Source organism: Ranitomeya variabilis, chromosome 1 (assembly GCF_051348905.1).
Source record: "Ranitomeya variabilis isolate aRanVar5 chromosome 1, aRanVar5.hap1, whole genome shotgun sequence".
Classification (NCBI taxonomy): Eukaryota; Metazoa; Chordata; class Amphibia; order Anura; family Dendrobatidae; genus Ranitomeya; species Ranitomeya variabilis.
Window position 1 is genome coordinate 841,330,244 of NC_135232.1, and position 21,178 is coordinate 841,351,421.

At 42.1% G+C, this 21,178-nt stretch overlaps 1 protein-coding gene across 6 annotated transcripts in view; it reads left to right on the forward strand.

The window, feature by feature from the left end:
• The window catches only part of YTHDC1 (YTH N6-methyladenosine RNA binding protein C1), a 119,663-nt gene that overhangs the window by 37,386 nt on the left and 61,099 nt on the right, over positions 1–21,178 (forward strand). For 2 of the 6 annotated variants that reach the window (XM_077275937.1, XM_077275927.1), the window contains exons 5-6: positions 8,364–8,453; positions 8,896–8,949. The exons of 2 other annotated variants lie outside the window; for them this stretch is intronic. In XM_077275937.1, coding sequence (XP_077132052.1) covers positions 8,364–8,453; positions 8,896–8,949 — 144 coding nt within the window. The remainder of the gene's footprint in view (positions 1–8,363; positions 8,454–8,895; positions 8,950–21,178) is intronic. 2 more of the 6 variants (XM_077275944.1, XM_077275951.1) reach the window with 1 other exon arrangement.

The window sequence follows — 21,178 nt, forward strand, 5'->3', positions numbered from 1 at the left end:
GAGATGACACACAGGTATATACTATATAGAGGAGGAGATGACATACAGGTACATACTACATACAGGAGGAGATGACATACAGGTATATACTATATACAGGAGGAGATGACACACAGGTATATACTATATACAGGAGCAGATTACCTACAGGTATATAGTATATACAGGAGGAGATGACACAGGTATATGCTATGTATAGGAGGAGATGACATACAGGTATATACTATATACAGGAGATGACACACAGATATATACTATATATAGGTGAGATGACACACAGGTATATACTATATACAGGAGATTACATACAGGTATATCTAATATATAAAGCTGAATGTGTGTATGTATGTATGTGTGTATGTCCGGGATTGGCATCTGTACCGTCGCAGCTACAGCCACAAAATTTTGCACAGTCACACGTCTGGACCCCGAGAGCGTCATAGGCTATGTTGTGAGGTGAAATTTTAACCCCGCGCGTTCCAATTCACCAAACAATTTTGCTCCTATCTACATAATGGGGAAAAAGTGAAGGGAAAAGTGTTGGAGGAAAATTGACAGCTGCCAGATGTGAACAATGAGGACTTAAAGAATGAGAGCGATGGCGACAAAGAGTATATACCGTACAGTTGCTAAGGTGGGGCCCCGACATGGGATACTCACCACACACGGGGATATGAACACAAACACAAAATGCGCCACACACTACCACGTGCTTGAACACATATACCACCCTCAGCACACATTTCACCACACACACACACCAACCTCGCCACATAAAAGTCGAAACACAAAAGTCACCACTCAAAACTCGCTACATGCAAAACTCGCCATATGCAAAACTAGGCTCACGCAAAACTCGCCACACGTGCAAAACTCACCTCATGGAAAACTCACCTCATGCAAAACTTGCACACACAGAAAAATTGCCACATGTACAAAAGTTGCACCACATGCAAAAGTTGCCTCACACAAAACTTGCACATACTCAAAATGCACCACACATAAAACTCGCCACGCGCAAAACTCGCCATGCACAAATCTTGCTGCACACAACTTGCTACACTAACCTGTCACATGCAACTCAACACACAAAATGTTGCTACACGCATGTCGCCACACAAAACTCATCTCACAAAAGTCGCTACATGCATGTCGCCACACGCAACTCAACACACACAACTTGACACATAAAACTCGCCCTAAAACACACACAAGTCTGGTATTGTCCTTCAAAAATAAAAATCTGATTAATAAGCAAACTACAAGAGCAACAAATGTACCATATAGGAAATACGGCAGCTGTCAGTCACATGACCTGTCTATTATGTGTATGTGTGAGCTAATATATACTGCCAGGGGGGAGGGCTTCCTGTTGGCTGGGGATTTATCAGGCTGCCAATAGCAACCAATCACAGCTCAGCTTCTATTTTGCTACAGTTAATTAACCTGAGCTCTGATTGGTTAATATAGGCAACAAAGACATTCTCAGTATAACAAAGCTAATATATGTTGTGAAATGCTTCTATTTGCTTAGTTTTTGCCTTTTAATAATTACATTTCTATCTATTTGTTTTGTGGTTTTTGTGTGCAGAATAAATTTTTGTTAACACATTCTATTTTGCTAACAGCAGTCATTAACCCGGGCGAAGCCGGGTAGTACAGCTAGTATACATATATATATATATATACATATATATACACACACACACATATATCCTCCATACATGAGGGGAAGATTTTGTCTTTTGCAGAAAAAATACATTGTTCTTTCAGCTGTTCCAGCACCTAAGGGAATTACTTCTTTCATTTATATCCGAATGTAGTAGTTTTTCTGACATTATGTAGCTGTAATTGTTTTACTTGTTTAAAGTCTTTTTAACCCCTTCACCCCCAAGGGTGGTTTGCACGTTATGGACCGGGCCAATTTTTACAATTCTGACCACTGTCCCTTTATGAGGTTATAACTCTGGAACGCTTCAACGGATCCTGGTGATTCTGACATTGTTTTCTCGTGACATATTGTACTTCATGATAGTGGTAAAAATTCTGTGATAGTACCTGCGTTTATTTGTGAAAAAAATGGAAATTTGGCGAAAATTTTGAAAATTTCGCAATTTTCCAACTTTGAATTTTTATGCAATTAAATCACAGAGATATGTCACACAAAATACTTAATAAGTAACATTTCCCACATGTCTACTTTACATCAGCACAATTTTGGAACCAAAATTTTTTTTTGTTAGGGAGTTATAAGGGTTAAAAGTTGACCAGCAATTTCTCATTTTTACAACACCATTTTTTTTTAGGGACCACATCTCATTTGAAGTCATTTTGAGGGGTCTATATGATAGAAAATACCAAAGTGTGACACCATTCTAAAAACTGCACCCCTCAAGGTGCTCAAAACCATATTCAAGAAGTTTATTAACCCTTCTGGTGCTTCACAGGAATTTTTGGAATGTTTAAATAAAAATGAACATTTAACTTTTTTTCACAAAAAATTTACTTCAGCTCCAATTTGTTTTATTTTACCAAGGGTAACAGGAGAAAATGGACCCCAAAAGTTGTTGTACAATTTGTCCTGAGTACGCCGATACCCCATATGTGGGGGTAAACCACTGTTTGGGCGCATGACAGAGCTCGGAAGCGAAGGAGCGCCATTTGACTTTTCAATGCAAAATTGACTGGAATTGAGATGGGACGCCATGTTGCGTTTGGGGAGCCCCTGATGTGCCTAAACATTGAACCCCCCCCCCCACAAGTGACACCATTTTGGAAAGTAGACCCCCTAAGGAACTTATCTATATGTGTTTTGAGCGCTTTGACCCACCAAGGGCTTCACAGAAGTTTATAATGCAGAGCCGTAAAAATAAAACAAAAATTTTTTCCCACAAAAATTATTTTTTTAGCCCCCAGTTTTGTATTTTCCCGAGGGTAGCAGGAGAAATTGGACCCCAAAATTTGTTGTCCAAGTTGTCCTGAGTGCGATGATACACCATATGTGGGGAGAACCACTGTTTGGGCGCATGGGAGGGCTCGGAAAGGAAGGAGCGCCATTTGGAATGCAGACTTAGATGGAATGGTCTGCAGGCGTCTCATTGCGTTTGCAGAGCCCCTAATGTACCTAAACAGTAGAAACCCCCCACAAGTGACACCATGTTGGAAAGTAGACCCCCTAAGGAACTTATCTAGATGTGTGGTGAGCACTTTGACCCACCAAGGGCTTCACAGAAGTTTATAATGCAGAGCCGTAAAAATAAAACAAAAATTTTTTCCCACAAAAATTATTTTTTAGCCCCCAGTTTTGTATTTTCCCGAGGGTAACAGGAGAAATTGGACCCCAAAAGTTGTTGTCCAATTTGTCCTAAATGCGCTGATACCCCATATGTGGGGGGGAACCACCGTTTGGACGCATGGAAGGGCTTGGAAGGGAAGGAGCGCCATTTGGAATGCAGACTTAGATGGAATGGTCTGCAGGCGTCACAGTGCGTTTGCAGAGCCCCTAATGTACCTAAACAGTAGAAGCCCCGCACAAGTGACCCCATTTTGGAAACTAGACCCCCCAAGGAACTTATCTAGATGTGTTGTAAGAACTTTGAACCCCCAAGTGTTTCACTACAGTTTATAACACAGAGCCGTGAAAATAAAAAATCTTTTTTTTTTCCCCCACAAAAATTATTTTTTAGCCTTGTTTTGTATTTTTCCAGGGGTAACAGGAGAAATTGGACCCCAAAGGTTGTTGTCCTATTTGTCCTGAGTACGCTGATACCCCATATGTTGGGGTAAACCCCTGTTTGGGCACACGGGAGAGCTCGGAAGGGAAGGAGCACTGTTTTACTTTTTCAACGCAGAATTGGCTGGAATTGAGATCGGACGCCATGTCGCGTTTGGAGAGCCCCTGATGTGCCGAAACAGTGGAAAACCCCCAATTATAACTGAAACCCTAATCCAAACACACCCCTAACCCTAATCCCAACAGTAACCCTAACCACACCTCTAACCTTGACACACCCCTAACCCTAATCCCAACCCTATTCCCAACCGTAAATGTAATCTAAACCCTAACCGTAACTTTAGCCCCAACCCTAACTTTAGCCCCAACCCTAACTGTAGCCTTAACCCTAGCCCTAATGGGAAAATGGAAATAAATACATTTTTTTTATTTTTCCCTAACTAAGGGGGTGATGAAGGGGGGTTTGATTTACTTTTATAGCGAATTTTTTAGCGGATTTTTATGATTGCCAGCCGTCACACACTGAAAGACGCTTTTTATTGCAAAAAATATTTTTTGCGTTACCACATTTTGAAAGCTATAAATTTTCCATATTTTGGTCCACAGAGTCATGTGAGGTCTTGTTTTTTGCGGGACGAGTTGACGTTTTTATTGGTAACATTTTTGGGCACGTCACATTTTTTGATCGCTTTTTATTCCGATTTTTGTGAGGCAGAATGACCAAAAACCAGCTATTCATGAATTTCTTTTAGGGGAGGCGTTTATACCGTTCCGCGTTTGGTAAAATTGATAAAGCAGTTTTATTCTTCGGGTCAGTACGATTACAGCGATACCTCATTTATATTATTTTTTAATGTTTTGGCGCTTTTATACGATAAAAACTATTTTATGGAAAAAATAATTATTTTTGCATCGCTTTATTCTCAGGACTATAACTTTTTTATTTTTTTGCTAATCATGCTGTATGGTGGCTCGTTATTTGTGGGACAAGATGACGCTTTCAGCGGTACCATGGTTATTTATATCTGTCTTTTTGATCGCGTGTTATTCCACTTTTTGTTCGGCGGTATGATAATAAAGCGTTGTTTTTTGCCTCGTTTTTTTTTTTTTTTTTTCTTACGGTGTTTACTGAAGGGGTTAACTAGTGGGCCAGTTTTATAGGTCGGGTCGTTACGGACGCGGCAATACTAAATATGTGTACTTTTATTGTTTTTTATTATTATTTAGATAAAGAAATGTATTTATGGGAATAATATTTTTTTTTTTTCATTATTTTGGAATTTTTTTTTTATTTTTTTTTTACACATTTGGAAAATTTTTTTTTTTACTTTGCCCCAGGGGGGGACAATACAGATCGGTGATCTGCCAGTTTGCATAGCACTCTGACAGATCACCGATCTGCGAGAAGTGCAGGCTGCTTCACAGTGCCTGCTCTGAGCAGGCTTCTGTGAAGCCACCTCCCTCCCTGCAGGACCCGGATCCGCGGCCATCTTGGATCCGGGTCTGGAGCAGGCAGGGAGGGAGGTAAGACCCTCGCAGCAACGCGATCACATCGCGTTGCTGCGGGGGGCTCAGGGAAGCCCGCAGGGAGCCCCCTCCCTGCGCGATGCTTCCCTGCACCGCCGGCACATCGCGATCATGTTTGATCGCGGTGTGCCGGGGGTTAATGTGCCGGGAGCGGTCTGTGACCGCTCCTGGCACATAGTGCCGGATGTCAGCTGCGATAGTCAGCTGACACCCGGCCGCGATCGGCCGCGCTCCCCCCGTGAGCGCGGCCGATCGTGCTGGACGTACTATTCCGTCCTTGGGAAGTAGGGCCCACCCCACATGGACGGAATAGTACGTCTAATGACAGAAAGGGGTTAAAGGGAACCTGTACTGTTGGAAAAGGTGTCTGATCTGCAGGCTGGATCGTATGGGCCAGGGGGAGCTGTTCAGATTGATGTGCAGGTTTTTTTTTTTTTTTTAAGTTTCCGTAAAACTTGCCTTTTTATTCATTATCAATGACTGGATCACTCACTGGACTCATATGCAACAAGCCTCAGGGATTTCAGTGACTAAAATGCAAGTTATTCTGAATCATTTCTCATAAAGCTTTAGATCATTCTCCTCAGCTTCTACTTCTATAGTCTAAGCTGTCCTTAGATCAGACTTCGCCCACACCTGACAGGTTCCCTTTTTGCTGCTTCCTGAACTCGTTAAATTTCGCCAAAACTAAGGGTGAAACACTTTAAAATTGGCGTTTAATACATCATAAGAGGCAACTGATATCTACAACCACTTTGAGCCACGTAGAGTCTTCTCTCTAATTTATGTTCCACCTCTCGTGTCTCCCTTTTTCCTCATAGTTTGTAAGCTTGTGAGCAGGGCCCTCACTCCTTTTGGTATCTGTTTTGAACTATGATTATTGTTACGCTGTAAAGTCTATTGTCTGCACAAATCCCTTCTGTAATGTAAAGCGCTGCAGAATATGTTGGCGCTATATAAATAAAATTATGTACATTAGGGGTAAATTATAGTAAATGGTTATAGTTGCGATTGGCCAAGCACCTCTAAGGCACACACACACACACACACACACATACTGTATATATCTTGGTTTTTTGGTTTTTTTTTAACCCCTTAGTGACGGAACCAATTTTTTAAAATCTGACCAGTGTCACTTTATGTGATAATAACTCTGGAACACTTCAACAAATCCCAGTGATTTTGAGATTGTTTTTCCATGACACATTATACTCTATGATTATTGTAAATTTAGGTTGATATGTTTTGTGTTTATTTATGAAAAATATCAGAAATATGAGAAACTTTTAAAAATTAGCAATTTTCAAGCTTTGAATGATTATCCCTTTAATTCAGATAGTCATATCACAGAAAATCATTAATAAATAACATTTCCCACATGTCTGCTTTACATCAGCACCATTTGTAAAATGTTCTTTTATTTTGTTAGCATTTTAGGAGGTTTAAAAATGTAGCTGCAATTTTTCATATTTTTCAAGGAAATTTACAAAATTTATTTTTTTTAGGGACTTATCCATTTTTGAAGTTCCTTTAGGGGTCCCATATATTGGGAAACCCCTAAAAGTTATACAATTTTTAAAACAGCACCCCCTGACATATTGAAAACTGCTGTCAGGTAGTTTATTAACCCTTCAGGAGCTTCCCAATGCTATAATATAGTGGCAAAAACGTGAAAAATCCGCAAAATTAATGAACATGCTGCGTTTTTTACCGCAATGCGGTTTTTTTGCAGAAAAAACGCAGCATGTGCACAAAAATTGCGAAATGCATTAAAAATGATGGTATGCTTATGTATGCGTTTTAGTGTTTTTTTCCGCAGAAAACTTGCCGAAAAATCGTAAACGTGTGCATATAGCCTTAATGTGTTTGCCACTGACCCTGTATGATGGAGAATTGTACATAGAGCCGTTTGCGCGAGACTTGTAGGTGCAGCAGATTGTTTTTTGCAATAAATAATGTGCCCATACAATCATTGAGCTCTTGGTTAACTAACCACATTTTGAAATGGCAAATGTAATTAACCATAAGTTTTCAGCGTAATGAGAAAAAAAAAAGGGCAAAAGTGAGTTTGAAATATTACCCTTAAAATCGTAGGGGTCATGGCAGTAGACATTCTTGTCAGTAAAAAATGAATTTGCAGAGTTCATTATACTTATATGGATCCATGCGCAAAAAAAAACATCCCACAATTCTGACATTGTTTTTTGGGAGTTGTTTTTACGTCATGCCTTGTGTGGTAAGTGCGGGCAAAGCTGTGGAAACATCTGAGCCGGCTGTGCTACACTGTTTGCATATGTCCTGCTGAAGTGAAATGGAGTAACAAATTGTCTAGCACAGTCCACTGTGTTATTTCCGAGGTTTCCAACTTCTGTGGCCAGTACATAGAAATACCCTTAAATTGATGAGCTGGCAATAACCATTATTCTAAAACAGCTTGTCCAAGCACAATAGATCTCAGAGGATCACTTTATTGGTTATATTCAGAAAATATTGTGCAGAATGTTATACAATTGTAATATCATTGTTTGGGACACAGGATAAGATTGTGACAGTCACTTCCTGAGAGAATGCCTAAATGTCATTTTAGCACTTTTCTTTATGGTATAATTGTGGTATTGTTAAGTAATAGACGCTGCCATTCACTTTAGTATTGTGGAACAGGGAAAGAAATGTTGAATATACTAGTCCATGACCATTTTAGGCCAGAGCTTTACTTTCAAGAATTGAGACTGAATCAATTAAGGTCAGTGGACGTCCTTAGTGAAAAGCTTGTAAGGTTGGCCTTAAGTTTTGGATTCATACTCTGACCCATAGAGGGCTATTCTGTTCTCGTTAAAGCATCCTGCTGAATGTTTTTGAGAGTTAGTGGTTTATTGCTGTAATGAATGATAGGTTCTCCCACTTCATGTGGCGCTAAAGGCTCCCTGCTTGTTTTCTTCATCATATCCCTTGAAATAAGAATAGATTGCTCTGTTGTTCTTATGTAGCTGATCTTTAGTTTTGTAGGGTGCCATTCTGCTAGAATACCTGTAAGATTGGAGCATGGCTATTGGAGCAGTTAGATCGCTGCCATGCTTACATTATCTTTTCACATATTTTCTAGATCAGAAAAAGAAGGAAAGGAAAAGGGCTAGAGGTATTTCTCCAATTGTGTTTGATAGAAGTGGAAGTTCTGCATCAGACTCTTATGCAGGTATTATCTCTTTCTCAGATCATTTTTCTGATTTCTTCCACACTACATTGCTATAAAAAGGAAATAATAAAGCCAATTGTTGGCATGAGAAATCTTTAGTGGGAAGGTGAGTGGGTTTTGAATGGCCTTTAATCATTTTGCTAGGGATGGGAAGTTTCACTTGTCTGATTTTGTTCGTCTATGGTATTTAGCTGAAATTCACTCCTAATAGTAAAAAAAAAAAAAAAAAAAAAAGACAGGGAAAAATATATTAAGACACTGTAAATTTGCAGCAAGAACTTTAAACAGATTGAACATTCCTATGGTCAAACATGTACATATGGATTTTGCAAGAAAAAATAAATTCTGTCAATCTTTTTGTACTATTTGAAAACAGCTGTCTTGAAAATGTATTTTTTGTCTGAAGGCACAATCTGAATACATGTACTTTGACTAAATGCAGGTTCAGAAAAGAAGCATGAAAAATTGTCCTCCTCTGTTCGCGATGTTCGAAAAGGTATCCTTTCAATTTTTCCCTTTCTAATTTTTTTCCCTCAATGGCTTGTCAATGTTATACTCAATGGAAGATTTCAATTTGCCTGAATATTAAATTGTAGATGGATAACCTCAGCTATAATTACTAATTGCAGTTATCTCCACTGAAAGAGCTGCCCCTAACAAAATTTAAAATACAATGTTTGAACAAATTTCAATTTATTTCCCTGTAATCTTTAGTTGTTCTGCATGTTTTAAATATATTTTCTGGGAGGTAAAAGTATATACAAACTTACAGCATCGTAAAACCATTCCCGTGTAGCATTGACAGGAGAGTAGCTTCCATGACAGTGAGATCTCTGAAATCTCTACTTTTGCTAAGAAGATTATCAATCCTGAAATGTGTAGTGTATATACAAGAACATTTTCATTGTCGGCAAGACCCTTTTCCATACCAACAAATTAAGAAAAAAGTTATCCTAGGGGAGAACAATTTTCCCTTTCCAATGGGAGCAGATGCAGTCACTGCTGATGATGTGATACATTTGCTTAGAATTGAGCATTTGGACCTATAGTCATGTCCCCATTTGCTTGTACAATAAATTGCAGACTTAAGGCCCCGTCACACATAGCGATTTACCAACGATCACGACCAGCGATACGACCTGGCCGTGATCGTTGGTAAGTCGTTGTGTGGTCGCTTGGGAGCTGTCACACAGACAGCTCTCTCCAGCGACCAACGATCAGGGGAACGACTTCGGCATCGTTGAAACTGTCTTCAACGATGCCGAAGTCCCCCTGCAGCACCCGGGTAACCAGGGTAAACATCGGGTTACTAAGCGCAGGGCCGCGCTTAGTAACCCGATGTTTACCCTGGTTACCAAAAATAACAAACAGTACATACTCACCATCTGATGTCCGTCAGGTCCCTTGCCGTCTGCTTCCTGCTCTGACTGTGCGCGCCGGCCGTACAGTGAGAGCAGAGCGCAGCGGTGACGTCACTGCTGTGCTGTGCTCTCACTGTACAGCGGCACTCAGTCAGAGCAGGAAGCAGACGGCAAGGGACCTGACGGACATCAGATGGTGAGTATGTACTGTTTTTTTTTTTTTTTACATTTACGCTGGTAACCAGGGTAAACATCGGGTTACTAAGCGTGGCCCTGCGCTTAGTAACCCGATGTTTACCCTGGTTACCAGTGAAGACATCGCTGGATCGGTGTCACACACACCGATTCAGCGATGTCAGCGGGACCTCAACGACCAAAAAAAGGTCCAGGCCATTCCGACACGACCAGCGATCTCGCAGCAGGGGCCTGATCGCTGGTACGTGTCACACATAGCGAGATCGCTACTGAGGTCGCTGTTGCGTCACAAAACTTGTGACTCAGCAGCGATCTCGCTAGCGATCTCGCTATGTGTGACGGGGCCTTTACAGTATGGCATCTGCACTGTACATTCTCAGCAACTGATTATATAAGACTTGATGACAGATTTCCTTTGAAGGAGGATTAGAGGGAGCCTGTCACGTTGATAAATGGTATCTGAGCTTCAGGCAGGATATTATAAAGCAGGAGGATCTAATCATATTGTTATCCATTTTTGGTGGAAAAGTTTCAGCATTTTATTTATTGAAATCACTTGTTTCTGTGTGAGTCCAGTGTGCTGTCCTTCCCAGTGATTGTTTTCTCTCAATGACTGTTCATGCAGAGCTAACTGCCAATCACTGACGAGGACCGCCCACTGTATGCATGTGGAGCCAGCTGCCAATCACTGACGAGGACCGCCCACTGTATGCATGTGGAGCCAGCTGCCAATCACTGACGAGGACCGCCCACTGTATGCATGTGGAGCTAGCTGCCAATCACTGACGAGGACCGCCCACTGGATTCATGTGCATGTGGAGCTAGCTGCCAATCACTGACAGGGACCGCCCTCTTGATGCATGTGGAGTTAGCTGGCAATCACTGACGAGGACCACCCACTGTATGCATGTGGAGCTAGCTGCCAATCACTGACGAGGACCGCCCTCTTGATGCATGTGGAGCTAGCTGCCAATCACTGACGAGGACCGCCCACTGGATGCATGTGCATATGGAGCTAGCTGCCAGTCACTGACGAGGACCGCCCACTGGATACATGCGCATTACACCAGGGATTGCAATGAATAGAACAATAGCTATACTGAATCTTTTCCTACAAATCTCTGTAATAATAATAATCTTTATATAGCGCTAACATATTCCGTAGCGCTTTACAGTTTGCACACATTATCATCGCTGTCCCCGATGGGGATCACAATCTAGATTCCCTATCAGTATGTCTTTGGAATGTGGGAGGAAACCAGAGAACGCGGAGGAAACCCATGCAAACACGGGGAGAACATGCAAACTCCTTGCAGATGTTGGTCTTGATGGGATTTGAACCCAGGACCCCAGCGCTGCAAGGCTTCAGTGCTAACCACTGAGCCACCAGGCTGCCACCGTGCTGTCTGTATAATTCTGCTTCTTTATACCAAGCATACCATGGAGCAGAGTATGCCTTGTTCCCTTTGAAACACCCTTTTTATCAGTGATATAACTAGTCTTTCATTTCATGTAAGTTTTTTTGTTCCAGCTGTGATTACCATGCGAGATCATGAACTTGTTTTCAGCCAAAACATGATTTTTCTCTGATTGCACCCACCTTTTTAAGTTTCTATTTACATGTGGTAGACTTTTCACAGAAATGTCTGACTGACAATATATTCCATGTGAATGAGGAACAACCATAGTATTCTGATAGAAAACCTCTCCAAAGGCAGTTCTCTTAAAGGGAAGGTGCCATAAAAAAAAACTTTTTTCCAGCGATTGAAAAAATGTAAAGAATTAATGTTTAAATTTTCTTTAAAAATATTATCATTTGTTTATAATTTAGTAAAATATGAAAAATAATTTTAAAAGGTTTGGCATTTCCACTTTTAAACACTAGGGGAGCAGCTAATGAAATTTGACAAAAACCTAGTGTACAACTAGCTCACATTACAGCACTGCAGTAATTATGGGCGGAGTCTGCTGACGTGTGTGATGTCACTCCTCTCCTCCCCTTCTGGGTGTTTGCTAAGGGATAAGAGAGGATGATATTCAGGAACCCAGTGAGCAGCCATTTTGTTGGTGACTACAGAGTTATACTGACAAGTAGACAGTCACCGAGGATGGCAGGCAGCAAGGATTCTGGGAGATATGTGGTGGAGGGAGCAGGGTGACAGCAGCACAGAGTATTTCAGGAGAGCAGTGTGCTGGTGTATGAAAGCACCATGTTCAGTGCGCGGAGCAGCCAGGGATTGTACATAGAGCGCTGTCTTTTATACACATGGATGGACAGTCTCCTCAGAAATCCAGGAAACATTTCTGTGGATTGATGGCCTGTTCTGATCCAGACTTTGCATGCAAAGACCCCATTCCCCTCCTCAGATCCTGTATTCTCCATCCTGTCCTGGCAATGTGTGAAAGCGAGGCGACAGGCGAAGTACGGGGTGACGCTGGGAAGGAAATGTAGCCATATAGTAACGACAAAAATGAGACCCCTCTCTTCAGCTGCCTCACCAGCCCTCCCCTGAAGGCACCTAACTGGAGGTCATGCTGCCCCCTCTATAAGGCTACGTTCACATTTGCGTTGTGCGCCGCAGCGTCGGCGCCGCAACGCACAACGCAAACAAAAACGCAGCAAAACGCATGCACAACGCTGCGTTTTGCGCAGCATGCGTCCTTTTTTTCATTGATTTTGGACGCAGCAAAAATGCAACTTGCTGCGTCCTCTGCGCCCAGACGTGGGCGCCGCAGGGACGCATGCGGCGCAAAACGCAAGTGCGACGCATGTCCATGCGCCCCCATGTTAAATATAGGGGCGCATGACGCATGCTGCGGCGCCCGACGCTGCGGCGAAGACCGCAAATGTGAACGTAGACTTACAGCAGACCTGTGTGCAGGTGCTCAACCAGAACAACCCTAGAATGGGTCCCCTTTCTGAAGATAATACTGCCATAGTGTTCTCACATAATACCGCCATATATATCAGGGCTGTGGAGTCGGCGTTGTGGAGTCGGCGTTGTGGAGTCGGCGTTAGTTTTGGTTGGAGTCGGTAGAAATGTACCGACTCCAGCTTTAAAAAAAAAAAAGTGTTAATATTTCATAATTGAACTTTCATATGAATTTTATAAATGTTACTCAAAAATATATATGTTCTATCAAACTATGAACAACAGTGATAAGCAGTTCTGCTGGAGATAGAGACATTTCTTAAGGCCCCGTCACACACACACAGCGACGCTGCAGCGATACAGACAACGATGCTGATCGCTGCAGCGTCGCTGTGTGGTCGCTGGGGAGCTGTCACACAGACAGCTCTCTCCAGCGACCAACGATCAGGGGAACGACTTCGGCATCGTTGAAACTGTCTTCAACGATGCCGAAGTCCCCCTGCAGCACCCGGGTAACCAGGGTAAACATCGGGTTACTAAGCGCAGGGCCGCGCTTAGTAACCCGATGTTTACCCTGGTTACCAAAAAAAACAAACAGTACATACTCACCATCTGATGTCCGTCAGGTCCCTTGCCATCTGCTTCCTGCTCTGACTGAGTGCAGCCGTACAGTGAGAGCAGAGCGCAGCGGTGACGTCACCGCTGTGCTGTACTTTCACTTTCACTTTGCGGCGCTCAGTCAGTGTGGGAAGCAAACGGCAAGGGACCTGACGGACATCAGATGGTGAGTATGTACTGTTTTTTTTTTTTTTTTTACATTTACGCTGGTAACCAGGGTAAACATCGGGTTACTAAGCGCGGCCCTGCGCTTAGTAACCCGATGTTTACCCTGGTTACCAGTGAAGACATCGCTGGATCGGTGTCACACACACCGATTCAGCGATGTCAGCGGGACCTCAACGATCAAAAAACGGCCCAGGCCGTTCCGACACGACCAGCGATCTCGCAGCAGGGGCCTGATCGCTGGTACGTGTCACACATAGCGAGATCGCTACTGAGGTCGCTGTTGCGTCACAAAACTTGTGACTCAGCAGCGATCTCGCTAGCGATCTCGCTATGTGAGACGGGGCCTTTACTTCTTGTGTGTCACTGTTCACCTCATGCTGCCCCAACCCCCCTACTTACAATGTATGAAACTGAAAGTGAAAATGTGTTGCAAATTCTTAGTAGTAAAGCTCCTCCTCTAGACTAGATGTTTACTAGGTGTGCGTCTTCCAAGCATCTCACAGCTGCTACTCAGAAGAGGAAGACTGTAAGAAGTATTATCCTTTCAACAAACTTTGCATCAGTTAACTGTGAGTACATGAGGAATAACAGTATTACTGACCACTATATCAGTTGTACGACCTGGCAATAATTTTGTACAATTGTTTTTAGGAAAAACAATTGTCATTTGGATTGTGATTGCAGAATTAAAAACCTGAGAATGGCAAAAAAGCATCACATTAAATCAGCTGTATTTGAACATTTCACCATCACTCAAGATAGAAAACATTGTTTGTCAGTGTATGACAAATGATCCAGACGAAAACAAATGCTGTGAAGCCAAGATCAGTGCATATTCAGGCAAAGATAAAAATGGTCCTACCAGAGCTTCTAATCTAAAGAGACATTTACAGCGCTTTCATCCAGAAGTACTGAAAGCAGTGGATGAGAAAGACTGCATCCAAACCAATGAACCAGTGCCCAGCTCTTCCAGCCAAACAAAGGAGCAGAGAACTTTGCAGCCATCAGTTGCAAGATATTTTGTCAGTGACAAAGTTACTGTGACAATGACAGTAGATACATTTAAAAAACAGATCATAGAGCTTGTTGTAAAGGATAGTGTGCCTATTTCATTATTTTTACGACCAGCTTTTATGTGTCTGAATGGGGAAATGGCCCGCAAGCTTGGTGTTTCTCTGGAGAGAGAGAGAGAGTATTAGAAAATTAGTAATCGAAGAAGCTTTTAAACAAAAGGAAGAACTTAAAAAAAACTCTCAAGGGACACTTTCTGTTTCTTAAAATGGATGCCTGCACACATCAGAGTGAACTATTTTGCCATCAATGTCTGATTTGTTTGTGACAAAAATGAAAGTGTTACCAAGACATTGGCAGTAAAAGACACCAAAGCTCATCACACCAGCGAGTTTCTCCAGGTCTTGGTGGAAAAGGTTCTGCAAGACTATGAACTTAAAAAGAGCAAGTTCTTTCTGTCGAAACTGACAATGCTTCAAATATGATAAGTACTATTAAGCTAATGAATGAGAGTAATGATGGTGACCAGCAGCTAGAAGAACATTCTGGGTCCACAGACACAGAAATGTTTGAAATAGAGGAACACAGTATTGTAACTGAGGAGCAAACTGAAGTTGCTTCAGATGAACAGCAACATGATAGTTTAGATTATCTTGTAGAAACTGTCAATACGTTCTTTCATTCATCACATGCGCTGTGTTGTGCATACGCTACAGCTGGCTATAAGAGACAGTCTTCAAGAAGGACATGCTGCTGCAGTGATTGGCAAGGTGAGAAAATTGGCTACTGTTGCCAGAACCCCTAAAGTTGACTCAATTTTGAAGAGATGTGCTGGAAAAGGGGCAATTATTGATCAAGCCACACGATGGGGCAGTACTTAATGATTCAGCGCTTGGTTGAACTGAAAACCTTTCTTGTTGACATGGCTAACCCTCAACTGACGCTAAATGAAAGTCAGTGGAATCAGGTGACTGAGCTGGAAAAATTGCTAGAGCACCCATTTACAGTGACTAAAAAATTACAAGCAGAGGACTTAACTCCAGGTATTTTCTTATAGGAGTGGAAGAACCTGATGTTTCGCCTGTCCCAAAGAGGAGGGTTAATTGCAAGTGGTATTGCTACATCAATGAAACGGAGAGAGGAGCTACTATTACAAAATAACATTCTTTTGGCAGCTGTTTATGTAGACCCAATGCATCGGATTCTTCTAGATGATCAACAGCTAACTAAAGGAAAAGAAGCTCTGTTTGAAATAGCAGTAAGGATGAAAGGGTTGCAGAACAGTCAGGAGGAACAAGAAGAATTTGGTCGTCCTGCCACATCTTCACCCTCATCAACTGATGAAGAATTTAATTTGGAAAAATATTTGGATCACAAGGACCGTGCAAAGTGTTCCCGCATAGAAGAGTCATCCCCATCAAAGAACACAGCCAGTACATTTCAGCAGAATTTTTCATGTGCACTAAAAGAAATTGAGAAATTTGACCGTTCATCAAAAATAACAGTGCAACAAGCGATTCCTCTGTATCCTGACATTGTCAGAGATGTTGCCCGAGTGGTTACTGCTTTGCCACCAACCCAAGTTAGTGTAGAGAGGTTGTTCTCTGCTCTCAAAATAATTAGATCAGATTTGAGGGCATCCATGAAGGAGGATCTGACAGAGGCAATACTTTTTCTGAGGACAAATTTATAGATTTCTTCTTATTAACTGCATAACAGTGTTTATTGCATATTTACTTACAAGAGTTTAGAAAAGTTTATAAAAGTTATTTGCTATATTCTAATTGTATTCTAATATAGTTTTTGCTCTAAGTGGTCTGATTACTTATGTGATGGTGAGAAACTGAATAAGCACGATGTTAATAATTTACAACAGTAAATTTATTGTTACGAATTGGCCATTTATGAAGGAGTCGGAACCTGATAAAATCCAGGAGTCGGAGTCGCAACTGTGGCTTACCGACTCCACAGCCCTGATATATATAACACATAATACTGTCCTATAGTTCTCACATAATACCATCATATAGATTGCAAATAAAGACGCCATAGTGTTCTCACATAATACCGACATCATAGATCTCACATAATACCGCCATATAGAGCACACATACCGCCATATAGAGCATACATATTACCGCCATATAGATCTCACATAATACCGCCAGTGTTCTCACATAATACCGCCATACAGAGCACACGTACCACCATACAGAGCACACATAATGCCGCCATATACTTCACACATAATGCCGCCATATACTTCACACATAATGCCGCCATATACTTCACACATAATGCCGCCATGTACTTCACACATAATGCCGCCATATACTTCACACATAATGCCGCCATATACTTCACACATAATGCCGCCATATACTTCACACACAATGCCGCCATATACTTCACACACAATGCCGCCATATACTTCACACACAATGCCGCCATATACTTCACACATAATACCGCCATATAGATCACACATAACGGGGGAGAGGAGTGCATAGGAGAGGATTAGATACACAGCTTAGCAGTCAGTATCATACAGGATAGGATTAGATACATGGCTCAGCCGTCCGTATCACAAAGGATAGCATTAGATTAACAGCTCAGCAGTCAATATCACACAGGGGAGGATTAGATACACATCTCAGCACAGTATAACACAGGGGAGGATTAGATACACGGCTCATCATACAGTAACACACAGAATAGGATTAGATACACGGCTCAGCACACAGTATCCTACAGGAGAGGATTAGATACACATCTCAGCACAGTATAACACAGGGGAGGATTAGATACACGGCTCATCATACAGTAACACACAGAATAGGATTAGATACACGGCTCAGCACACAGTATCCTACAGGAGAGGATTAGATACACATCTCAGCACAGTATAACACAGGGGAGGATTAGATACACGGCTCATCATACAGTAACACACAGAATAGGATTAGATACACGGCTCAGCACACAGTATCCTACAGGAGAGGATTAGATACACATCTCAGCACAGTATCACACAGGGTAGGATTAGATACATGGCTCAGCAGACCGCATCACAGGAGATGATTAGATACACATTTCAGCACAGTATCACACAGGATAGGATTAGATACACGTCTCAGCACAGTATCACACAGGGTAGGATTAGATACATGGCTCAGCAGACAGCATCACACAGGAGAGGATTAGATACATGGCTCAGCAGACAGCATCACACAGGAGAGGATTAGATACACGTCTCAGCACAGTATAACACAGGGTAGAATTAGATACACAGCTCATCATACAGTAACACACAAAATAGGATTAGATACACGGCTCGGCACACAGTATCCCACAGGAGAGGATTAGATACACATCTCAGCACAGTATCACACAGGGTAGGATTAGATACAAGCTCAGCACAGTATCACACAGGATAGGATTAGATACATGGCTCAGCAGACAGCATCACACAGGAGAGGATTAGATACACGTCTCAGCGCAGTATCACACAGGGTTCGATTAGATACATGGCTCAGCAGACAGCATCACACAGGAGAGGTTTAGATACATGGCTCAGCAGACAGCATCACACAGGAGAGGATTAGATACAGCACAGTATCACACAGGGTAGGATTAGATACACGTCTCAGCACAATATCACACAGGGTAGGATTAGATGCATGGCTCGGCAGACAGTATCACACAGGAGAGGAGTAGTTACACAGCTCAGTATCACACAGGATAGGATTAGATGCATGGCTCAGCAGTCAGTATCACAGGATAGGATTAGATGCATGGCTCAGCAGACCGTATCACACAGGGTAGGATTAGATACATGGCTCAGCAGACAGTATCGCACAGGAGAGGATTAGAAACTTGAGCTCACAGATGCACTGTGAGCTCCAGGAAGATGGCGCTGATCTCCTGCCTCTGCTGTGATGTGGACGGCTCGGGGGGCGTGGCCAGATCACAGCGGGGAGCAGCTCAGTGTAAACTATACGGTCGGACGCCGACCGCAGATGTCTATGCCCAGGGCTGCCGTATTTGCAGAGTGTAAGTGTCGTGCAGCTACACTTACACTCCTGCAAAGCAAAATGGCGGCACCCAGTGGCTGAAAAAGAAAATAATTTAAAAAATGTTAAAGTTAAAAAATTTAAATTTATATTAAAAATAACAATCATTTTTAATACAAAAAATAAAATGCGGCACCTTCCCTTTAACATATTGTGTCTACTGCCTCAAGAGTAAAATAATTTTAAAGGGAACCTGTCACCTTGGAAAAACGCTAATTACCTCAAAACATGGAATTAATCTGCATGTAAATCGTGTTACGATGGTGCCAGTCTACCCTACAGAGAAGTGTGGCTGCTGAGAAAAGGTTAACTTAAATTCTCCCTGGATCAGCTGGTTATCGGGCATGTAGTGGTTAGTCACTGCTCACCGCAACCCTTACTGTATTGTAAGCACACACCAGCACTATGACCTCTTGCTCGTCACAGGTAGTCGTCAGAGCTGCCAAAGGCCTACTAGTGCTTGCAGCTCAAAGTATAGTCCGCCATGGCTAGAGATGCTGCATGCAAGGCATGAATGCTGACAGCTGCTGAGTGGAAATAAGTTAATTTGAAGCCACACAGCATTGTAATGAAATTTACCTGCAGATGAACACTCTAACTTTGAGCAAATAGCTGTTTTCAAGGTGACAGATTCTCTTTTAAAAGAATATTTTTTAAAAAATAAGGGCCGGTAATACTAAACCCAGTGTGATGTCTTTTTGTATGCAGCTTTTGTGAGAAACCCTGATTTTTCATTTTGTTTGTATTTTCGAATACATTAGATTAAGTGTTTTTAATTGAAATTCTTCTTCTTTTCAAATGAATGAGTAAATGATAGTGTTTTATAATGGTTTAGAAAATTGTTGTGCATTAAAAAAAATAGAACTTAAAGGGGTTGTCCACTACTAGGACAACTCCTCCTTGATCCAAATGTTTGGCCCAGATAAAATAAAGAAAAGCTTATGCTCACCTCCTGTGCCAGCGTCGTTCCAACAGTTGTAAGCACTCATGGTCCCGGGGCTCTCGTGTGGTTGTTGTGACACGCAAGCCTTGCGCCTAGTCAGCGCTGGTGTCACTCTCCCACCTTCGGACATTTTGAACAATCACAGGAAGAGGAAGTCAAGTCTGCAGCTGATCTGACTTTCTCTTCATGTTCAAAATGTCTGAAGGTGAGGAGAGTGACACCATGGGACAGTGACACCATGGGACAGTGACACCAGTGCTGATTGGGTGCCATGCACCACGTGTTATACAACTGCATGAGAGCCCCAGAACCGCGAGTGCCGACACCGCTGGACCGGCGTGTCGGGAGGGGAGTATAAGCTTTTTATTTTATCGGGGCAAATAATTAGATCAAAAAGGGGTTGTCTTAGTAGTGGACCCCTTTAATTGAAGTTGAGAAGTCCATGTTCACATCTCGCTAAATGGTTACTTTTTGCCAATATCTGCATGTTAGCTTCTCAGAAAGCTATTAACATGCAGATATTGGGTAAATGATTCTCCCTGACAGCATTCGTTTTCAGTCGGGGACGGCAGTCAGTTTTCAGTCGTCGCTCTGCGTTGAAGCTCGATGTCAGTCAGTGCTGAAGCCACAATTAGGCTATGTGCACACATCAGGATTTCTTGCAGAAATTTCCTGAACAAAACCGGACATTTTCTGCAAAAAATCCGCATGCATTTTTTGCGCGTCTTTTGCGTTTTTTTCCGGAGGTTCCCAATGCAATAATATAGTGGGAAATCCGCAAAATTAATGAACATTCTGCATTTTTTACCGCAATGGGTTTTTTTTGGGGAAAAAAATGCAACATATGCACAAAAATTGCGGAATGCATTATAAATGATGGGGTGCATACGTATGCATATGTATGTGTTTTTAAAAGCATTTTTATAGCGAAAAATCCTGAACGTGTGCACACAGCCTTACAGCCACCGCTCTATATACTCAGAGCCAGTGACTGAAATCCAAACCCATGGTGGGGGAAGAAGTAAAGTTAATTTTCTCCCCTCAGCGTTCGGCTAAGTGCGGGCGTCGGGCAGGTTAATAGCTCTATTAACCTGCAGATTAACCCCATATCTGCAGGTTAATAGCGTTTTTTTTCTGGTGACAGGTTCCCTTTAAATGAGTACCTCTAACCGATGTCACTGTTGACCAAAGCTCCTGATGTATAACATGTGGTGTAACTTTTATTGGATGAAATGACAGTGTAGTAATCGTTCAATAGTGGGGTTTTGTTTTTTCTTTTAAAAAAAATATTCTAGCCTGACAAAGGCTATGTGCACACGTTAAGTACAGTATTTGCAAATACTGAAATTTTGGCATCAAAGTGCAGAATAAAATGTTAATTTTTTTCCCACATTAACCCCTTTCTGACCTCGGACGTGATAGTACGTCCGAGGTCAGGACCCCTGCTCTGATGTGGGCTCCGGCGGTGAGCCCGCATCAAAGC